This window comes from Schistocerca serialis, chromosome 1 (genome assembly GCF_023864345.2).
Source record: "Schistocerca serialis cubense isolate TAMUIC-IGC-003099 chromosome 1, iqSchSeri2.2, whole genome shotgun sequence".
Taxonomy (NCBI): domain Eukaryota; kingdom Metazoa; phylum Arthropoda; class Insecta; order Orthoptera; family Acrididae; genus Schistocerca; species Schistocerca serialis.
In genome coordinates this window covers 293,271,011-293,294,504 of record NC_064638.1, presented here as the reverse complement: position 1 = coordinate 293,294,504, position 23,494 = coordinate 293,271,011, and the positions used below count along the sequence as shown (strand labels likewise).

Here is a 23,494-nt window from a genome sequence, read left to right as displayed (position 1 = left end):
AATGCATGAAAAAGAGGACATGTTTAATGGAAAGGGGAATACGGATGTCCACAAATCATGCCATCTATGAAATAAAAAACTGCAGCATAAAAAGCAAGAGAAATTAAATTTTTGCCAGTAAGTTATATTTTACAAATTCTGCCCTGTATTTTCATAATAATCTGGTGGAAACAATTAAATATTTGGAAGGAAGAAGCAGTCATAAACAATAATAACAATATTCTATTGTAGCATAATTTATTCATTTTGTCAGATATGGTAAAACAGTAAAAGAGTCACACAAGTACTGCATGTCTTACAAAGAGGAACTCCATGCTGCATACATACACAATAGAAATCCATTCATGCCTTACTTTAAAAAAGGAAAAACAAACAGATAATATACCTGTCTTATAATTTGTTAAAAAAGAATTTAATTTATAGATACACATTTATCTTATAAACAAATTCATACATCCAATTTGGAGCTCATATAATATAACAGTTTTAAAAGTTTGATGATTATGTAAATGTTATAACTCTAAAATGTGTAATATTTAATTTGCCGCATTGTACACTTGTCCATTAATATTATTAGAAGAATGCTCTGTGTGTGTGTGTGTGTGTGTCTACACGCACACACACACACACACACACACACACACACACACACACACACACACACACACATGTGGAATCATTTCATAGATGAAGAACAAAAGCTACTGTCTACTCTAATGTTATGACTTCAACATTAGATCCTTCTTTCTCTTTCTCTTTCTCTTTTGCAGATGAAGATGCTGAAGGGGACCAGCTTTTTGGTATCACATTCGGCCCAGAACTTTTACTTCTTTGTGCTGCATTTCCTATCTCTACAATTGAAACAGTGTCTTTCATCTTCTTCGGACTTTTGCTTTCTGAACTGCTAGGCTGACTACATTTCTTTGGTGTAATGGTAATGGAAGATGGTATAGATACAGAGGAAGGGAGATCAAGAGCAGAATTCTTTGGTTTGTGAATGACCTCCAACTGGCTACTGTGTTGTTGTAATCTGTTCAACATGGAAATACCAGCTGAATGGGAGGCTGATATGTCATTTAGTACATTTCTTGAGCTACTTGATACAAGGGGAGTTCTGGTGGATGTTCTCATTACAGTGCTCCTTGATGATTCACTGTTCTGATTCCTTGGGAAATATGTAGGGTCCTTACTATCTGCTGACTGCACCTTGTATGTACTCTTTCCAGCAGCATTTGGTGAACCAGACTTAGTTGCTTTATTGCTGTTTAAAGGAACTTTATCAGGGGGGTTTATTGTACCACTCTTACTTGCAACATTTACATCATGTTTGTATGTAATCATAGATGTCACAGGTTTATTTAATTGCTTCCTTCCTGGGCCACTGATATGGGGTTGAGATAAACTTTGAAGTGATGTTTCTGGCAGTTTTCTTGGAGGAGCTGCATCAAGAGAACTCTGTCCTGTATATTTAGTATCTCTAACTGTCGGATACGATATCAAATTTGTAGTAGGTGTTTTGGACACCTGTGAAATATTCGAATAAGGTGCTGCTGGCATTCCCCGAGGAGCATTCTTTCCATAACTAGAGCCAGTAGTAGATGTTTTAGGCTGTACTGAAGAAGATTTTGCATTCAATTTTGACTGTGCCGATGCTGATGAGGAGACCGGTAAAATAGATACACTGGGTCTCTCCCTGGTAGCTGCAGATGTGCTAGAGCCAGCAGTGCCACTCAGTCCAGCGAGAGGATTTAAGACAGGTGCAACAGAATTTGCTGCCAGATGTCGTAAGAGTTCTGCTTGGAAACCAGTCATTTGAGCTTGCATCACTGCATTTAAAGGGTCAAGCATCGATGAAATATTAAGAAATGCTTGAGGATCATTTAGCATAGAATGCAACGATGAGTATGTGGCAGTAACTGGGGGAGCAGCAGCGGCGGCAGCAGCAGCTGCTGCGGCAGCTTGTGCAGCTGCACGAGTACTACCTGGCGGTCGCCCACGAGGTCTCGGAGCTGTAGGAGCACCAGAAGCTGCTTTGGGCGTTGTGGAGTGGACAGGGGTTGCAGGTGGAAGAGGCTTCTTCACAGGTGCCACTGACACTGGCACTACTGCTGCTGTTGCTGCTGGCACTGCAGCTGCTGGGTTTGGTTTTGTAGATGCCTGTGGATACTGTCCCTGAAACATATTTAATAGAAAGCTTAAGTTTGCTATCTTCAAGTTACTGGTGTTCTAATTATGAAAAAGAGGTGAGTATCTGCTTTTGTCAATCTGCATAGCAACACCAACAAAAGGATTTGGAATCTGTGTCATAAATTTTGAAAAAGAATTCAATTCAATTTCAACAAGTCTGTAGCCCTTGGGAAACATGGCACTGATTCAACTTATGTTAGCTTGGAGAAGATTGTATAGATGAATGTGAACAACTTTAATTAGGTTTCATCAGGACAAAGGTACACTCAGAATTGAAAGAGGAGTCAGGCAAAGAGATTCCATATCATAGAAACAATTCTCAGCCATTCTAAAAGAAGCTTTCAGATTCCTAAACAGGGAAAAAAGATATGAGAATATGGGTTTACGGAACATAGTTGAACAAGCTGTTTTGTTGATGATACTGTATAACTTAATACACCAGATGTGAAAGTGTGTCCAAAAATTAATAATGGAATGTAGCTGAGCAAGGTGTGTATTGTTGATGATACTGTATAACTTACTAAACCATATGTGAAAGTATACCCAAAACTTAATAACAAGATTAAAATAATGTATGGAAACTCCAGGTTGTAATATCAACAATATTAGGAAAAGGATAGATTGCTACTCACTGTAAAGATGACCTCTTGAGTTGCGGATGGACAGTTACACATTATAGTGTTCACCCAAAGCCACTTTCAGCAAAGACAAGTAAACATTCACACAAGCAAGCACATCTCTTGCACATGAGTGCTACCACCGGCAGCTCCAACCAGAGCTTATTTGTGTAAATGTGTGTGTTTTCCTTGCTGAAGAACGCTTTGGCTGAAACTTATAATGTGTAACAGTATTTTCATTCTGCCTGTCTGCAACTCAATAGGTCATCTTTAAGGTGGGTCGCAACCTATCCTTTTTCTAATATTGTTAAAATGATGTATGCTGAACAAAGTGAAAACAAAAACAGTATAAATTAACTATGAAGTAACAGAACTAGTTACAGAATTACTGTATTCAGGAAGCACAGGAAGAGAAATAAACCAGAAGCAAAAATGGCCTAAAGGTCCTTTACTAAAATGAACAGAGTTTTATGAAAGTATGCTTCTAATATTTCTGAAATGGAAAGTTTACAATCAATGCGTATTATCTGCTTTGGCTTACGACAATGAGAAAGAAGTTTTAAACAATTTAAAAACTGGGAGCTGTTCAGCAAGCTTTGGAAGTAGGCTTAATAGAAGTTAATTAATGGGGGGTTGGTTGTGGGGATGGGAAAACAACTCTCTCTCTCTCTCTCTCTTACACACACACACACACACACACACACACACACACACACACACACACACACACACACAAAAAGCTCAGGGAACTCACTGGAGTGGAAGTTGTAATAATGATTTTGATGAAAAGAAATGAGGTAAGCAGTGCAGGTAAATAGATGGAAAACAGATACAGGAAATCCATTGCTGGATTTCAAGAGATAGGACGAAATCTAACAAATACTTAATGGAAGGTGACTGGATAACATTAAAAAACATGCACGAGCATTCCCCACAGGAATTACGATTGACAACATAACAGTGTACAGCCACATTCTCTTCCAAACTTATATTTTGCTATGCCACTGTTGTGTAAGATTCAAAATTAACCACCAAAAATGACATTCTGTTATGACTATTAAGCTCAACGAAGTCCAGCTGAAGAGCGATTTGGATGGTGATAAAAAGTCAACAAGAGAATTGAAATGAAGTATAAACTGATGATTTCCTGTTGCTTCATTGAGTAACAAGAAAGGCAGGACCTGGTCTGGAATATTTGAGATGAAAAATAGACAATATCTGTTTTGTTGGATGATTGAAAAGAAAATACGATCACTGATGTGCTTTTAACTGTACAGCCGAATTACTGATTCCATTTTTTGTACAGTATTTCAACAACTGGCAGAGTCATCATCTTCAGGGCCTGCAAGCTGTGCTGTTACGCGTACTCACTGCCCCAACTCCAAGCAGACTGTAGATTGTCTGATTTGAGTCCAGGCAGCATCTGCATAACAGCACGGCTGGCTGCCCTAGAAAAAGAAGACACAAAATGGAATCCAAACTCAGCAGCACACTCAGAAGTACATTACTAATCAATGAAACTGTGAAAACCTGAGAAACTGGAAATACAATTTTATACAGCTGACTAATATATGACATTGTTATCATCAACAACTGAATCAGTAGAAGACCAACCAAGTTAGCACAATGGTAGATGCACTGATCTAACAACTGGATCATGCAGGATTAAAATCCCTATCCAGGGTTCTGTAGTTTCCTAACATCACAAAAGGAAAATGCCAGGACGTTTCTTCTTGAGAGTTTAAATTCAATTTTCTGCTCTAGCCTGGTCCAATCTGGGTTCCTGTTTAATCTCTTATCGCAAATAGATATTAAACCCTTATCTACCTTTGACTCAAAAGAGGCCTTTTACATGACTGCAAACAATGAAATTACACCACAGAAAACATGTGACTGGATACTGCCAGCAGAACATCGTGAACTGCAGACAAAAAGAGAATATAATCTACGTTTGTATTTGTGTAGCAGCTTAATGCACACTGCAGTAATTATCAATGTTCAGCTTGTAATTTGTTCTTGTATCTCCACCTCATTCTTTCTTAGAAACAATCCTCAGTGGTGCAACTGAGGGAAATTAATCCTGTCACTAATTTATACATCCATTTAAGAGTATCTTTGTAGAATACAAAAGTTCTTCCTCTTCACTTTGTTCCTAGATGCAAATAGCAAAGAAAATGAAACTTCCTACAGTAGAGCAAAGGAGAAAAAATTAAGTGAAGAAATAGTATATGACAGTTAAATGATTATACTTCACAGGTTTAGAAATGTATAGCACCAAGGAGAAAAATACAACTACATAACAACATGGGAGTAAAAGGCATATGAAACTACTGGTTTGAACGAAGGTGGATAAGTGGATAACTAGAACTACCCAACTGGCAGCCCCCCCCCCCCCTCCATAAATAGGCTGTAGACACAACATGAGTCTCCAAAAATGGAATATGTTACATCTGTTTTTATATTATGATGCTCTTAGGCTCTTAGTTAAAGATTACAAATTCTGAAAATTACAGAGATTCACTTTGTTCATTTTAAATGTCTGTGTATTGTTTCTTTAAACAGTTTTTGGTGTTGCTGAGCAATTTGTAAATGAACACACTGCCATTTGACTGTATTATTGTTTAATTAATTTTTACCCAGGTTTTGGCCTTTCATGACATTTTCAGGTGATTGAGTGTATGTCATTAACATATATTACAGGACATCAAGCAAAAATTCTTCTCAAAATTTTGATTGTGATGTCCTGCAATATATGTTACTGACATAAACACAATCACTTGAAAACAGCATAAAAGGCCAAAACCTGGGTCATAATTAAACAAATAACAATAATGTCAAATGGTGGTGTGTTCATTTAAAAATTATTATTTATAAATAACTCATCTGCTACCGGTCACAATTTTCTTTATTTTATTTTTTGCACAACGCATTTCAGGGAATGATTCCCGTGACTGGTAGCAGATGAATTATTTATAAACAAACCTATTGTTTTCACAGTCGCAGGCTTTCAGAACCATTTATAATGGATCAAACCAGATTTATTTGTTTGTTGGGTTATTAACAGTCTCTCTCACAGACTGCAGTCAGTAAAAACAGTGATCAAGAGATTGGAATAATAAGCAACAAAATGAACAATAAAGAATGATGTTCATCACAATACAGAGCACTAAACACATGAAGCTACAAGAGCCTCTCACCCAGTCAGTATATACCTGAGTCGCTTGTGCCGGACCACCTCCAGGACTGGGGGGTACACGTACAATCTCTTGTTGACAGATGCGCACTGCCTGCTCCAATGTACAGCTCTCAGCCTAAAACACATACATGCAAACTGACCATAAAATTCAATGTTCCGCCTGCAATAAATTATAAAATGTGAAGCAGACACACTAATATAGTTGACTTATCAAAAAGCTTAAATAAAATCAAAACATGGTGTATTTTCTCTTAAACAGAAACATTAGGTATTAACTTGTTTACACTTTTAATACAGAACAGATCTTCAATGCACCAGAACACAAAAAATCATTTGTCCTCAAATTTTATTCCATATTCACTTTACTATTTTTATGGTAATGTATATAGCTTATGTATATACTGTGACTATTCGATTTTATTTTCTGTTCTCTTATCCTTGAAATTCTGAATTTTCTGGAGTGCCAAGAGTATTTATTTCATTTTAATGCCATCAGATACAACATGTACAAACAAATAGTGCCATAGTTACTCAGAACTACTTGAAGCCATGTCATGAAAGATATGTATAACAGTGTGTTATTTTGGATGATATATGTTCACTTAACTACTATTAGATTTTTTTTAAAATTTGCAATACATTTTCTTCCTCATACTTGCAATATCTTCTACTGTGTTCCTAAATATCTTTATTAAATGGTTGACCCTTTCATTTACATCTGCATAATCTGCATCTTCTAAGCTAACTATACCTTCCTATTTCCAAACAAATTTTATTGCTCTACATCTTTGATTTCCTGCCTGCCGAGTATCCATATTTGAAACCACTGATAAGACACAGCCTACAACGGATAACATTATTTACTACATGAGATTATCAATGTTGAAAAAAGTGAACGATTTTTATTTTACACTTCTACTTACAGAAGTGGAAAATAAAAATCATTCACTGACAGAGAATCTGTGATTATTGTGTATCATCCTACACTATTTCCCATTAACAAGGGACTAAGATTGCTTCACTTTTATCATATTAATGGAAAATACTGTTTTTAGGACCATAATGAGCTTATTTTAATGAGATAAAAAGATACATCACTTGCTATTAATCTGATGGGGCACAGAAACACCTCACGTGTCACTTGTTTCATCCATTCTCTCTCCTCCTGAGGCACCTCCCAGTGTACCCAACATGGTGGATTTGTCTTCACAGGAGGATGAGTGAAGGGTGGAAATGTGTCTGCATTGCTCAAGGCAGAGGGCCAATGTGCAGGCTGGTCCTCTAGCTTGGCCCATTCACCCTGTGAGTGGACAAGTGCCCACTCCTTCAGCAGGATCTGTGCAGACACACAGGGGGAGGGGTTTTCTAGTTATCAGGAGGTCCACCATTAGGCACATTATGGAGCCCCTTAGGCAGAAAGCCAATGAGCAGTCAGTATGTGTGCAGGGGGACCTCATCAGAGATGTGGAAGAAGCCCTCCCAGGGACCATTGAGTGTGCAGAATGCAGTCATCTGCAAGTTGATTCTATGAAAGTCTTGGCTGCAGATTTCTGGACCTGCGGTGTCAGTCGAGGAATTGGACTCCCCTCAATAGGTCAGGGGTGCACTACACAAAGGAAGCAGCTAATAGGGTAGCACAATACTTATGGAGGGCACATGGGGTTTTTTAGGCTAGGCAACAGACTGAGATTCTCTGATGAGTATTTGCCAGATGATACGCAGATAGTGAAATCACTCTGTGCTCAGACAAAGACACTTCAATGCTCAAAATTTTATCAGTAAATTGTCAAAGCATTTGTAACAAAGTTCCTGAATTTAATGCCCACCAGAAACATCTCATGTTCGAATTATTCTCGGAACTGAGAGCTGATTAAAACCCAAAGTAGGAAGCTCTGAGATATTAAGTGATTCATAGAACATAATGAAAAGATATATTATAGCAGTTCTAGGTGAAATCAAGTTAATTGTTGAATGCTTTTACTGGACACTCTATTCAGCTGTGAGTGGTTTTAGAGTCATTGACAGTAATATGGATACACCCAGATCATGCAATATTATTTGGAGGGAAATTTAAACTACTGAGTATAGATGGGGACATCTATGGATTCATTGTGGCGGTACAGACAGACAGTCTTCCAAATTTCTTTTGAACATGTTTTCCGAAAACTGTCTTCAGCAGCTAGTTCGACAGCCCACACACAACGGAAATATTTTAGTCCTCACAGGTGGAAACAGGCCTGACCAGATCGACAGCGCCAGTGTAACGAATGGGGTTAGCCTGACCATCATGTCTTCGGAGTGACTTTGGTTACCAAAGTTAACAAGTCAATCAAGAAGACTAGGGAAGTATTTCTGCTAGAAAGAGCAAACAGACAGTTGTTAGCATACCACTTAGACAATGAACTGACAGCATTTAGTTCCAGTATGACGGACATAGAGGAATTATGGGCAAAGTTTAAATGGATAGTAAATCAAACTCTGGAGTGGTACGTGCCAAATAAGTCGATTACAGATGGAAAAAACCCACCACGGTTTAACAACAAAAGCCAAAAATGCTCTTGGTTCAAAAGAAAATGCACAAATGATGACAGGTAAAAGTTAATACAAATCTGTTAAGTTAATACAAATCTGTTAAGTTAATACAAATCTGTTAAGTTAATACAAATCTGTAAATAGATCAATGGGCGAAGCTTATGACAACTACCATCATATACCTTAGCCAAAGATCTTGTAGAGTACTCATGAAAATGATGGTCCCAGATCAATTCACTAACTGGGTCTCAGGCTTCTATCCAGTCGCTCATTGACCAGTCTGGTGTGGTAGTAGAAGACAGAAAAAGTAAAGCCGAAGTTTTAAACTTTGCATTTAAGAAGTTGTTCTTGCACGACAATTGTACAAACACATACGGTCATTTGACCATCACACAGATTCCCATATGCAAGACATAGTAATAAGCAACACTGGTGTACAGAAGCAACTAAAAGAGCTGGTACTCTACATCATTGGAGACTTATTTAAGTTGCATTTATTGTGAATCTCTAGCCCAGTGCAAAGTCCCAAGCAACCGAAAAAAATGCAGGTGACTCTTGTGTATAAGAAGGACAAAAGAACGAACCCGCAAAATTACAGACCAATATCCCTAACATGAGTTCGCTGCAGAATCCTTGAACATATTCTCAGTTCAAATGTAATAAAGTTTCCTGAGACCGAGGCAGTTATGTCCACAAATCAGAATGGTTTTAGAAAGTCTCACTCGTGGAAATCCAGCTTGCCCTTTTCTCACATGAGATCCTGCGAACAATACATAAAGGGCACCAGGCACATTCCATATTCCTAGATTTCTGTAAGCATTTGACACTGTGCCACACTGCTGACAGTTGACAAGGGTACAAGCACACAGAATAGGTTCCCAAGTATGCGAGTGGCTCGACGATTCTTAAGTAACAGAACCAGTAAGTTGTCCTTCACAGTGAGTGTACACCAGAGACACAGGTATCATCAGGAGTGCCCCAAGGAGGTGTGATAAGATGGCTGTTGGCTGTTATCTTCTATAAACATAAATGATCCGGCAATCACGGTAAGCAGCAATCGGCGGCTGTTTGCTGATGGAGCTGGTATATAGAAAAGTATCATCATTGAGTGACTGTAGCAGGATACAAAATGACTTAGACAAAATTTCTAGTTGGTGTGGTGAATGGTAGCTAGATCTAAATGTAGAAAAATGTAAGTTAATGCAAGTGAGTAGGAAAAACAAACCCATTATGTTCAAATATAGTATAAGTAGCGTGCTTTTTGACATAGTCATGTGTATCAAATGCCTAGGCACAACATTGCAAAGCAATGTGAAATGGAATGAGAATGTTGGGGCTGTAGTAGGAATGTGAATGGTTGACTTCGGTTATTAGGAGAATTTTAGGAAGGCATGGTTCATCCATAAAGTAGACTGCATATATATGGCACTAGTGCGACCCGCCCTTGAATACTGTCCTGAGTGTTTGAGATCCGCATCAGGTTGGATTAAAGAAAGATATTGAAACAATTCAGAGGCAGGCTGCTAGATTTGTTACCAGTAGATTCGAACAGCATGCCAGTATTATGAAGATGCTTCAGGAAATCAAAGGGGAATTCCTGAAGTAAAGGCAATATTCTTTTTGAGGACTACTACTGAGAAACTTTAGAGAACCGGCATTTGAGGCTGACTACACAATGATTCTACTACCACCAATGTACATTTCACATACGGGATGTGAAGATGAGGTTTGAGAGATAAGGGCTTGTACAGAGGCATACAGACAGTCATTTTTCCCCTGCTCTATTTCTGAGTGGAAATGACTAGTAGTGGTACAAGGCACACGCCTTGTGTGCGGGGAGGAGGGAATAAGAAGCTGCAAGCATTTCAATATTTCTGTTACATGAACTGCTCACATTATGTTGATATGTGGTGAGAAAAAGGTTTCACTATTTTTTACTATGTAGCTGCAAATGGGGAAATTTGAGAAGAAAAACATTAATGAGGAACAAGAACAGACTGGTGCAAATAATATATAATTCAAAACTGAGCTAGTAGTTATATCAAGGAACATTCCCCAACAAACAACTACCAATATTCTATACAGCCAAATTACCTCACTGTATATTAATCTGGTTAGTGGGACCTATTATTTTCTGTTATTCATTATTAACCAGGCAATTTGCAGAGCAACCTTAGGTGGGATGTGAATCTTAAGGAAGTGTAACTCATCCACAAAGGAAGTGGCTTATAAGATGCTAGTTTGATTGATTCTTGAGAACTGTTCATCAGTCTGGAGCCCTTATCAGATAAGACTAATAGATGAGATAGACAAGATACAACAAAGAACAAAGAGCAGCTTGTTTTCATCATGGAGTCATTTAGTTGGTGCAAGAGCGTTACAGAGATTCTCAACAAACTCCAATGGCAACTCCCACATACATCTCGGGAAATTACCGTGACAAGAAAATTTGAAAAATTAGACGTAATACAGATGCTTGCGAACAATCATTCCTGCCATGCACCATTTGTGAGAGGAACAGGATAGGGTGGATCAGTTAGTAGTACCAGAAGTCCCCTCCATCACACACCAATAGGTGTCTTCTGGAGTATGTTGTAGATGTAGATGCAGATTTATCACCTAGCTACGGATCCTTCACACACTTGCTAAATCATATGACGCAAGTGTTCACACGTCAATGGTGTCTTCTTCATTTATGTTTTTACTAAAATGAAGGTAGAGGTTATAAAAACAGAATATAAATAAAAATTATTTCAGTAGTATTTTTCTGACTTGGATCACACAAATGGCATCATGTTGTTTGTTGTGGTCTTCAGTCCAGAGACTAGTTTGATGCAGCTCTCCATGCTACTCGATCCTGTGCAAGCTTCTTCATCTCCCAGTACCTACCGCAACCATATCTTTCCGAATCTGTTTAGTGTATTCATCTCTTGGTCTCCACACTGCCCTCCAACACTAAATTGATGATCCCTTGATGCCTCAGAATATGCTCTACCAACAGATCCCTTCTTCTAGTCAAGTTGAGCTACAAATTTATCTTCTCTCCAATTCTATTCAATACTTCCTCATTAGTTACGTGATCTACCCATCTAATCGTCAGCATTCTTCTGTAGCACCACATTTCTAAAGCTTCTATTCTCTTCTTGTCTAAACTATTTATCGTCCACGTTTCACTTCCATATATGGCTACACTCCATACAAATACTTTCGGAAATGACTTCCTGACACTTAAATCTATACTCAATGTTAACAAAATTCTCTTCTTCACAAACGCTTTCCTTGCCATTGCCAGTCTACATTTTATATCCTCTCTACTTCGACCATCATCAGTTATTTTGCTCCCCAAATAGCAAAACTCATTTACTACTTTAAGCGTCTCTCATCCTAATCTAATTCCCGCAGCATCACCCAATTTAATTTGACTACATTCCATTATCCTCATTTTGCTTTTGTTGATGTTCAGCTTATATACTCCTTTCAAGACACTGTCCATTCTGTTCAGCTGCTCTCCCAGGTCCTTAGCTGTCTCTGACAGAATTACAATGTCATCGGCGAACCTCAAAGTTTTTATTTCTTCACCATGGATTTTCATTCCTACTCCGAATTTTTCTTTTGTTTCCTTTACGGCTTGCTCAATATACAGATTGAATAACATCGGGTATAGGCTACAACCCTGTCTCACTCCCTTCCCAACCACTGCTTCCCTTTCATGCCCCCTGGACTCTTGTAACTGCCATCTGGTTTCTGTACAAATTGTAAATAGCCTTTCACAGTCCCTGCATTTTACCCCTGGCACCTTCAGAATTTGAAAGAGAGTATTCCAGTCAACATTGTCAAAAACTTTATCTAAGTCTACAAATGTTAGAAACATAGGTTTGCTTTTCCTTAATCTATTTTCTAAGAAAAGTCGTAGGATCAGTATTGCCTCATCTGTTCCAACATTTCTATGGAATCCAAACTGGTCTTCCCCGAGGTCGGCTTGTACGAGTTTTTCCATTCATCTGTAAAGAATTCGTGTTAGTATTTTGCAGCCATGGCTTATTAAACTGACAGTTTGGTAATTTTCACATCTGTCAACACCTGCTTTCTTTGGGATTGGAATTACTATATTCTTCTTGAAGTCTGAGGGTATTTCGCCTGTCTCATACATCTTGCTCACTAGATGGTAGAGTTTTGTTAGGCCGGGCTCTCCCGAGGCTGTCAGTAGTTCTAATGGAATGTTGTCTACTCCCGATGCCTTGTTTCGACTAAGGTCTTTCAGTGCTCTATCAAATTCTTCACGCAGTATCATATCTCCTATTTCATCTTCATCTACATCCTGTTCCATTTCTATAATAGTGTGCTCAAGAACATCACCCTTGTATAGACCCTCTATATACTCCTTCCACCTTTCTGCTTTCCCTTCCTTGCTTAGAACTGGGTTTCCGTCAGAGCTCTTGATATTCATGGAAGTGATTCTCTTTTCTCCAAAGGTCTCTTTAATTTTCCTGTAGGCAGTATCTATCTTACCCCTAGTGATATGCGTCTCTACATCCTTACATTTGTGCTCTAGCCATCCCTGCTTAGCCATTCTGCACTTCCTGCCGATCTCATTTTTGAGACGTTTGTATTCCTTTTTGCCTGCTTCATTTACCTATTTTTATATTGTCTCCTTTCATCAATTAAATTCAATATCTCTTCTGTTACCCAAGGATTTCTATTAGCCCTTATCTTTTTACCTTACTCGATCATCTGCTACTTTCACTATTTTGTCCCTCAAAGCTACCCATTCTTCTTCTACTGTTTTTCTTTCCCCCGTTCTTGTCAATCATTCCCTAATGCTCTCCCTGAAGTTCTCCACAACCTCTGGTTCTTTCAGTTTATCCAGGTCCCATCTCCTCAAATTCCCACCTTTTTGCAGTTTCTTCAGTTTTAATCTACAGTTCATAACCAATAGATTGTGGTCAGAGTCCACATCTGCCCCTGGAAATGTCTTACAATTTAAAACCTTGTTCCTGAATCTCTGTCTTACCATTATATAATCTATCTGAGACCTTCCAGTATCTCCAGGCTTCTTCCATGTATACAACCTTCTTTTATGATTCTTGAACCAAGTGTTAGCTATGATTAAGTTATGCTCTGTGCAAAATTCTACCAGGCGGCTTCCTCTTTCACTCCTCACCCCCATTTCATATTCACCTACTATGTTTCCTTCTCTTCCTTTTCCTACTACTGAGTTCCAGTCACCCACGACTATTAAATTTTCGTCTCCCTTCACTATCTGAATAATTTCTTTTATCTCATCATACATTTCATCAATCTCTTCGTCATCTGTGGAGCTAGATGGCATATAAACTTGTACTACTGTGGTAGGCATGGACTGCGTATCTATCTTGGCTTCATAAGAAGTACCAATTTCATAGCACGTAGTTGTAAGTGAACTCTTTAAAAATAAAGAAAAAGGTGGTTAGTAAAACACCACGAAACTAAATTATAAGATCAAACTAATATACATTCACAACTAAATTCACCTGAATACATTATGCAGTACACCTCATCAAAGTACAACTGAACAGGCCAGATGTTCACAATGAAAACAGTGCACCTCTTCCAGCTGTTCAGTCATACTCTGACCATTTAGTACATAATGCAGTAAAATATAAGTAGTTGTGAATATACACTGCCAGAAAAATGATAGTACACCTGGAAAGACTATGTCGATTTTGATCCAATGACAGCATATGCCACCTGGGTGATAGTAGGTGTACTGATAACTGTTTCAACATCATCCACCAACAGACAGCATAGTGGTATAACTACTAGAGTGCCGTCTGTGTCTACCCTTTAATATGGAATTCTCACAGCCAGAAGGCTCAATGTGGAGCAAATGTGTGAAGCAAGCAGGCAACCATGTCACGGAGATGCACTCATTATTACTACAGCCAAATGAGTGAGTTTGATAGGGGTCAATTTGTGGCCTTCCAAATGGTGAGATAGTCCTTTTGGAGAATTGCCACACAAGTTGGATGTGCTGCATCAGTTGTGCAATGATGCTGGTATCAGTTGTCATGTGAACATTTTCACACTTGTAGATGAGGTTCTGGATGTCCACGCAGAACAGACACCTGCCAGGATTGTCATAATTGTAAGGGCAGCAGAGGCAGATTATACAGCTACCAAAGCACAGATAAGATGGTTTGTGAGCCCAGACATGTGAACATGAACTGTTGCAAACCGATTATTAGCAATGGGACTACAGGCATGCACCCTCTAAGCCCATGCTCCAGCATCGATGTGCATGGCTTGACTGGTGCCGTCAGAGGATCACTTGGAAGATGGAATGGCATGCCATGGTCTTCAACAATGAAAGCAGATTCTGCTTGCATGCAAGTGATGACAGTTTGTGCGTAGGATGTAGGCCTGGTGAGTGCTGTCTCGCAGAGGGCATTTATCTTAGATACACTGATCCCACCCCAGGCCTTTCAGTATGGGGTGTGCTAAGCTACAGACACCTATGGCGTTTCTGGAGGGAATGCTAATCAGTGCTCTGAACCTCCAAAATGTTGATGGACCTGTTCTTCTGCCGTTCTTGCAACAGGAAGGTGATGTGTTGTTTCAACAGGATAGTGCTTGCACACAGACTGACAGTGAAACTCAACGTGCTCTGGAAGATGGGCAGCAGCATCCCTGGCCAGCTCTATCTCTGGACTTGTCTCCAATTGAGCACATTTGGGATATGATGGAATGAGAAGTGACTCATGCAACTCATCAACCAACAACTCTTACAGAACTATGCGAAAAGGTTGAGCAAGCATAGCTTAATGTAGCCCGTGGTCTAGGGGTAGCGTCTTTGATTCATAATCAAAACGTCTTCGGTCCCAGGTTCGATCCCCACCACTGCCTAAATTTTGATAAATAATCAGCATTGGCGGCCGAAGACTTCCGGCATAAGAAGTCAGCCTCATTCTGCCAACGGCCTTGTCAAAGAGGGCGGAGGAGCGGATAGAGGTTCAGGGCACTCTCTTGTCCTAGGGGTGGGAAATTGTCCCTAAAGGCGGAAGAATCAGCAATGATCAACGACATGAGGATGCAGAAGGCAATGGAAACCACTGCATTAAAGACACGTAACGTGTATCCACAGGACATGTGGCCTGTAATTGAAGAAGTGTCATGATGATCTCTCCATTGGCAAAAGATTCCGGAATAGTCCCCCATTCGGATCTCCGGGAGGGGACTTCCAAGGGGGAGGTTACCATGAGAAAAAGATTGAATAATCAACGAAAGGATAACGTTCTATGAGTCGGGGCGTGGAATGTCAGAAGTTTGAACGTGGTAGGGAAACTAGAAAATCTGAAAAGGGAAATGCAAAGGCTCAATCTAGATATAGCATGGGTCAGTGAAGTGAAGTGGAAGGAAGACAAGGATTTCTGGTCAGATGAGTATCGGGTAATATCAACAGCAGCAGAAAATGGTATAACAGGTGTAGGATTCGTTATGAATAGGAAGGGAGGGCAGAGGGTGTGTTACTGTGAACAGTTCAGTGACTGGGTTGTTCTAATCAGAATCGACAGCAGACCAACACTAACAACGATAGTTAGGGTATACATGCCGACGTCGCAAGCTGAAGATGAACAGATAGAGAAAGTGTATGAGGATATTGAAAGGGTAATGCAGTATGTAAAGGAGGACGAAAATCTAATAGTCATGGGCGACTGGAATGCAGTTGTAGGGGAAGGAGTAGAAGAAAAGGTTACAGGAGAATATGGGCTTGGGACAAGGAATGAAAGAGGAGAAAGACTAATTGAGTTCTGTAACAAGTTTCAGCTAGTAATAGCGAATACCCTGTTCAAGAATCACAAGAGGAGGACATACACTTGGAAAAGGCCGGGAGATACGGGAAGATTTCAATTAGATTACATCATGGTCAGACAGAGATTCCGAAATCAGATACTGGATTGTAAGGCATACCCAGGAGCAGATATAGACTCAGATCACAATATAGTAGTGATGAAGAGTAGGCTGAAGTTCAAGACATTAGTCAGGAAGAATCAATACACAAAGAAGTGGGATACGGAAGTACTGAGGAATGACGAGATACGTTTTAAGTTCTCTAACGCTATAGATACAGCAATAAGGAATAGCGCAGTAGGCAGTACAGTTGAAGAGGAATGGACATCTCTAAAAAGGGCCATCACAGAAGTTGGGAAGGAAAACATAGGTACAAAGAAGGTAGCTGTGAAGAAACCATGGGTAACAGAAGAAATACTTCAGTTGATTGATGAAAGGAGGAAGTACAAACATGTTCCGGGAAAATCAGGAATACAGAAATACAAGTCGCTGAGGAATGAAATAAATAGGAAGTGCAGGGAAGCTACGACGAATGGCTGCAGGAAAAACGTGAAGACATCGAAAAAGATATGATTGTCGGAAGGACAGACTCAGCATACAGGAAAGTCAAAACGACCTTTGGTGACATTAAAAGCAACGGTGGTAACATTAAGAGTGCAACGGGAATTCCACTGTTAAATGCAGAGGAGAGAGCAGATAGGTGGAAAGAATACATTGAAAGTCTCTATGAGGGTGAAGATTTGACTGATGTGATAGAAGAAGAAACAGGAGTCGATTTAGAAGAGATAGGGGATCCAGTATTAGAATCGGAATTTAAAAGAGCTTTGGAGGACTTAACGGTCAAATAAGGCAGAAGGGATAGGTAACATTCCATCAGAATTTCTAAAATCATTGGGGGAAGTGGCAACAAAACGACTATTCACGTTGGTGTGTAGAATATATGAGTCTGGCAATATACCATCTGACTTTCGGAAAAGCATCATCCACACAATTCTGAAGATGGCAAGAGCTGACAAGTGCGAGAATTATCGCACAATCAGCTTAACAGCTCATGCATCGAAGCTGCTTACAAGAATAATATACAGAAGAATGGAAAAGAAAATTGAGAATGCGCTAGGTGACGATCAGCTTGGCTTTAGGAAAAGTAAAGGGACGAGAGAGGCAATTCTGATGTTACAGCTAATAATGGAAGCAAGGCTAAAGAAAAATCAAGACATTTTCATAGGATTTGTCAACCTGGAAAAAGCGTTCGACAATATAAAATGGTGCAAGCTGTTCGAGATTCTGAAAAAAAGTAGGGGTAAGCTATAGGGAGAGACGGGTCATATACAATATGTACAACAACCAAGAGGGAATAATAACGGTGGATGATCAAGAACGAAGTGCTCGTATTAAGAAGGGTGTAAGACAAGGCTGTAGCCTTTCGCCCCTACTCTTCAATCTGTACATCGAGGAAGCAATGATGGAAATAAAAGAAAGGTTCAGGAGTGGAATTAAAATACAAGGTGAAAGGATATCAATGATACGATTCGCTGAAGACATTGCTATCCTGAGTGAAAGTGAAGAAGAATTAAATGATCTGCTGAACGGAATGAACAGTCTAATGAGTACACAGTATGGTTTGAGAGTAAATCGGAGAAAGACGAAGGTAATGAGAAGTAGTAGAAATGAGAACAGCGAGAAACTTAACATCAGGATTGATGGTCACGAAGTCAATTAAGGAATTATGCTACCTAGGCAGTAAAATAACCAATGACGGACGGAGCAAGGAGGACATCAAAAGCAGACTCGCTATGGCAAAAAAGGCATTTCTGGCCAAGAGAAGTCTACTAATATCGAATACCGGCCTTAATTTGTGGAAGAAATTTCTGAGGATGTACGTCTGGAGTACAGCATTGTATGGTAGTGAAACATGGACTGTGGGAAAACCGGAACAGAAGAGAATCGAAGCATTTGAGATGTGGTGCTATAGACGAATGTTGAAAATTAGGTGGTTTGATAAGGTAAGGAATGAGGAGGTTCTACGCAGAATCGGAGAGGAAAGGAATATGTGGAAAACACTGATAAGGAGAAGGGACAGGATGATAGGACATCTGCTAAGACATGAGGGAATGACTTCCATGGTACTAGAGGGAGCTGTAGAGGGCAAAAACTGTAGAGGAAGACAGAGATTGGAATACGTCAAGCAAATAATTGAGGACGTAGGTTGCAAGTGCTACTCTGAGATGAAGAGGTTAGCACAGGAAAGGAATTCGTGGTGGGCTGCATCAAACCAGTCAGTAGACTGATGACAAAAAAAAAATAAAATATGTAGCCCATGACAATGTTCACCATCTGTACAATTGACTGGATGGCAGAGTCAGCACCTGTACTGTCGCTTGTGGGTGTTTCAGCACAGTTCCGTACCTGGTACCACTGATATTGCTTGTACTATTGATCTGTAAACATAATCATCTCGTGTACTCCATATGCAATGTTGCAAAAATAATTCTTGAATGAATTGGAAACCTCTAACAGGGTGTACTAATTATTTATTTTTTATTTTATTTTATTTATTTATTTATTTTTTTTGGCAGAGTAAATTAGTTTGCTTTCTTAATTTATGAAGTGTATCCAAGTTATAACACCTCCAATTCTTTTTTCCTCACAAACTAATCACATAAAAACTGTGAAATTTGTGTCACTTCTCAACGTCATCTTTCTGCAGCCATACACATTTTTCACAACATTAATGCTGTGATACCAGGCCACTGCAAATGCTGCTTTAGGAGTCTACTTTGCCCACTGTAAAATTGCTAATGTAACAGCATCACAGCTAATTAGTGTGCAACCAGAGAAACCAGCCAAAATTCACTAGGAGCCCGGTCACATGAGTAAGGAGCATGAGAAATAACTTCAGAATTGTTGTACATCATTCACCTGATGCGCTGGTGCATTGTTCTAGTGAAAGGGCACACATGCAGCCCTTTCTGGTAGTTTTTTGCACAATGCTGGAAGGAACTTGTTCTTCAAAACATCTTGGTAGGATTCACCTATCACTGCAGCATTCTTTAGAATGTAAGGATTACACCATCGCTGTCCCTAAACATGGCCACCGTCATTCTTTCAGCACAGGAGCAGACATAAGATTTTTTGTTTGGTGGTGAATGTGTGTGTTTCCACTGAGCTGACCGGTGCTTCGTTTCAGGACTGAAAAATAGTATCCATGGCTCATCCACTGTTACAGTCACTGAAAAGGAAGTCCCATTCAAGCCATCATCACACATTACCACTGCATGGCAATATGCCATGCACACAGTCTTGTGGTCGTCTGTCAGCATATGTGGCACCCACCTGGAGGACACTATTCACATTTTCAGATCTTCATGCACGATTGTGTGCACAGATCCACAGGAAAGTCAACTTCTGGGGTGATGTGTCCCACAGTCATTCAGTGAGATTCCAAAACAACTTTCTCCAATCTCTGGATCATGCCATCAAACTGGCTGGTGCAAGGGCAAGACGTCTTGGTTTGTTGTAACACAACAATCTGCCTTCTTTGAACTGTCACACCCACGAACACACATTAGACGCATCCATGACACCATCACTAAATGTGTGCCTCACTTCATGCAAATTGATGAAATGAATGATTACATGCTGCTCTAGCAATGAAATGTTTCCATTTTAAAAACAAAAAACATTCCTCATTCTTGCCACTGCCACTAGAGTTCTTTATGCCACACAGTGCTGCCATCTCTGCCATGCATTCAGAATGAGTGTGTGTTTATTTTAAATCAAACCACAAGTTTCTATCTGTTTCCAGTCCTGACAAAGAAATCTGAGATGTTATACCTTGAATGCACTTTGTGGTTTCCTGGTATTATTCCTTCTTTTTAAACATGTCAACAGGTGACAATTTGCTAAGAAGTTGAAACTGGTTATGATACCGTTTGTTTGTCCTGTGACAAAGCTACAATAAAAAAAATTCTGTTTAAAAGATGCCAAATATGTTTCCTTAAGAGAGTAACCTCAAATCTGTGGAAAAATATCAATAGCCATCTTTCAAAATCATTAGCTTAATTTGCAGGTCAGAATGTGCATGAAATGTCTTGTTGCAGCTGCAAATACCGCTCAAATCCTAGAAACAATAACAAAAAAAGTAAAAGTCTGCTTCGCCCACTTATATGACAATGCCACAGATATTTGTCCTGTGTGGGCAGCCTCCTTTTTGCTATAGTTTGGGAGGCATTTTCTAGTTTTCAGTAGTGGCAGACGACCTGTTTCATTGTACACTTGCTGCATGGGGTAGCCAGACGGTCTGAGGTGCCTTGCCATGGTTTGCACGGCTCCCCCCATCGGAGGTTTGAGTCCTCCCTCGGGCATGGGCACGTGTGTGTGTGTGTGTGTGTGTGTGTGTGTGTGTGTGTGTGTGTGTGTGTGCACGCACGCATGCATGCGTATGTGTGTCTATTGTTGACAAAGGCCTTAACGGCCGAAAGCTATAATTGTGAAAGTCATTTTGTTGTGCCTATTTGTGACTCAGCATCTCCGCTGTATGGTGAGTAGTATCTTTCCTTCTCATAATATTGTTACATTCCATCCTGGATTTTCCATTGTTTGACTATCTGAAGTCAAGCAGACAAAGGCAATGAAATAATGACTCTACAAGCAAACATTTGCTATTTATAATTTCTCACTGAAACTTAGATCATTAGCTTTGGTCTTCGATGTCTACTGCCTAGGAGCTGTAAAACTAGCTGCCTCCCTTTCTATGGTGAATGAATTCCAAGTGAACGGCTACATCATCTGTGTTTTAGGCAAATGTTCAAGTAAGCTAATGCAGATCCTTAAATAATCTAACTCACTGAGGTCAGTTAGCTCACTCAATTTATAAAAGAGTTTGAAATTATTCAGATGAAGGACCTTATGAAATGTGTTATACATTGAGAGTCAGAAACACCACCTGTGAAACCATTTGCAATTGATGCAGCTAAATGTCCAACTTCTTTAAACTGTATATATAGATCACACGTATTTACAACTAAACGATGAAATGTAAGTGGCAGCTGAGGTGGAGACTGGCTTAGTGCTTCATACAAAGTGCTGAAGCTGATCATGTTGTTTCTGTAGCAGAGCAACCTAGTTCTACTGCTGATTTTGTTGCATCTGTTGTTGATGCTGACACTTGTATCTCTTATAACCCATTCAAAGCCTGTATTACACAGAAGGCAGGGTAACGGATCTCCCTGACTTAGCCAATTTTTTGTGTTTACAGTACTTGAGAACATATACAGCACTTTAATTTGACTTCATGTTCTTTCCATAGTATCTTTCACTACTGACCAATTTACATTTACATCTGCATCTAAATCTACATACATACTCCACAAACCACAGTATGGTGCATTGCTGAGGGTGCCCTGTACCACTACTGTGACCATCTGTACATCTCCTTACATGTCCTAATTTCTCTTATCTTACCTTCATGGTTCTTATGCAAAATATATGTTAGTGGCAGTAGAATCATTCTGCAGACAGCTTCAAATGCCGGTTCTCTAAATTTTCTCAATAGTGTTCCTTGAAAGAACATCACCTTCCCTTCAGGGACTCCCATTCGAGTTCCCAAAGCATCTCCCTAACACTTTCATGTTGCCTCTGAATTGCTTCAACATATTCTAAATCTGACCCAGTATAGATCCCAAACACTAAAGCAGTACTGAAGAATAGGTTGCACTAGTGTCCTAAATGCAATTTCCTTTACCGATGAACCACACTTTCCTAGAATTTTCCCAATAAATCGAAGTCACCCTTTCACCTTTCCAACCACAAACCTCACATATTTGCACCATTTCATATCACTTTGCAATGTTATACACAGACATTTAAACCATGTGACTGTATCAAGCAAGACACTACTAATGCTGTATCCAAACATTGTGGGTTTGGTTTTCCTACTCATCCACATTAATTCACATTTTGCTACATTCAGAGCTAGCTGCCATTCATCACACCAACCATAAATTTTGTCTAAGTCATCTAGTATACTCCTATTGTCACTCAACAACACTTTACCATATACCACAGCATCATCAGCAAACAGTTGCTTACCCTGCCCATCAGATCATAATGTACACAGAGAATTAGAGCAGGCCTATTACACTCCCTTGGGGCACTCCTGATGATACCCTTGTCTCTGAAGAACACTTACTGTTGAAGGCAACACACTAGGTTCTATCTCACATATCTGGGAACTTTATTCATATGCTCAGACCTTGGTTATCAGTCTGCAGTGGGATACTGTGTCAAACATATGTGTTCAAAACTAATTCTCATGACTGTCTGTCCATACCAGCTGCAATGAATCCATAAGCATCTCAGTCTATGCTCGGTGGGTTAAAGTTGCCTCCGCCTAACATTGCATGCTCTGTATTTCCATGCTATGACGTGTAGAATTTCATTGAGTGAGTCTAAAACTGTCATAGCAGACTTGGATAGCCAGTAAAAATATCCAATAATTAACTTGAGCTCATGTAGGCCTGCTACTGTGTTCAACTTCACAGTTAGACTCAATTTTTACCTTGATACACACAATACTTTCGTCGACAACAATGAACAGTTCCCTTCCTATGGCATCTAATCTGTCATTTAGATATACAGTCCATGCCTTGCTAAATATTTATTAGGAATCTCTAATTCTTCCATTGCTATATACAGCTCCTTTCTGTCAATACTGTGACAGCCTGATCTGAAGTCTATAAAGAGGTGATATGTATAAATATCTAATCCTTCACATTCTTCCACTATTTGCTGTATCATAAAAATCTGATCACCGGTATATCTTCCTTGATGAATCCATACTGATAGTCACCAACAGCATTTTCAACATAAGGTACATGTCTGCTAAAGAAGATATTAGATTATATATGCATTTGGTAACAGTCAAATTCCCCTATAGTTACAGCACACCATGGTATCACCATATACACACACAAATTCCATTCTTCAGGAATACTTATCTACCCACATCTTAATTACAAGCTAGTGGAAATGTTTGACAAATTTATTTTCTGCATTTTTCTACTGGTTCTGCTTGTATTAAGTCCACCAATCAAGGGATACTACCCTATACAAATCATTTCAAGTGCATGCATTG

General features: G+C 39.4%; 1 protein-coding gene across 1 annotated transcript in view; it reads right to left on the bottom strand.

The window, feature by feature from the left end:
- Positions 1–220: 220 nt before the first annotated feature.
- The window catches only part of LOC126468927 (calcineurin-binding protein cabin-1-like), a 260,620-nt gene continuing 237,346 nt past the window's right edge, over positions 221–23,494 (bottom strand). The window contains exons 31-32 of the mRNA XM_050096590.1: positions 6,017–6,115; positions 221–2,172 (exon numbers count right to left, since the gene is read on the bottom strand). Of these exons, the coding sequence (XP_049952547.1) occupies positions 709–2,172; positions 6,017–6,115 (1,563 nt within the window). The 3' untranslated portion in view covers positions 221–708. The remainder of the gene's footprint in view (positions 2,173–6,016; positions 6,116–23,494) is intronic.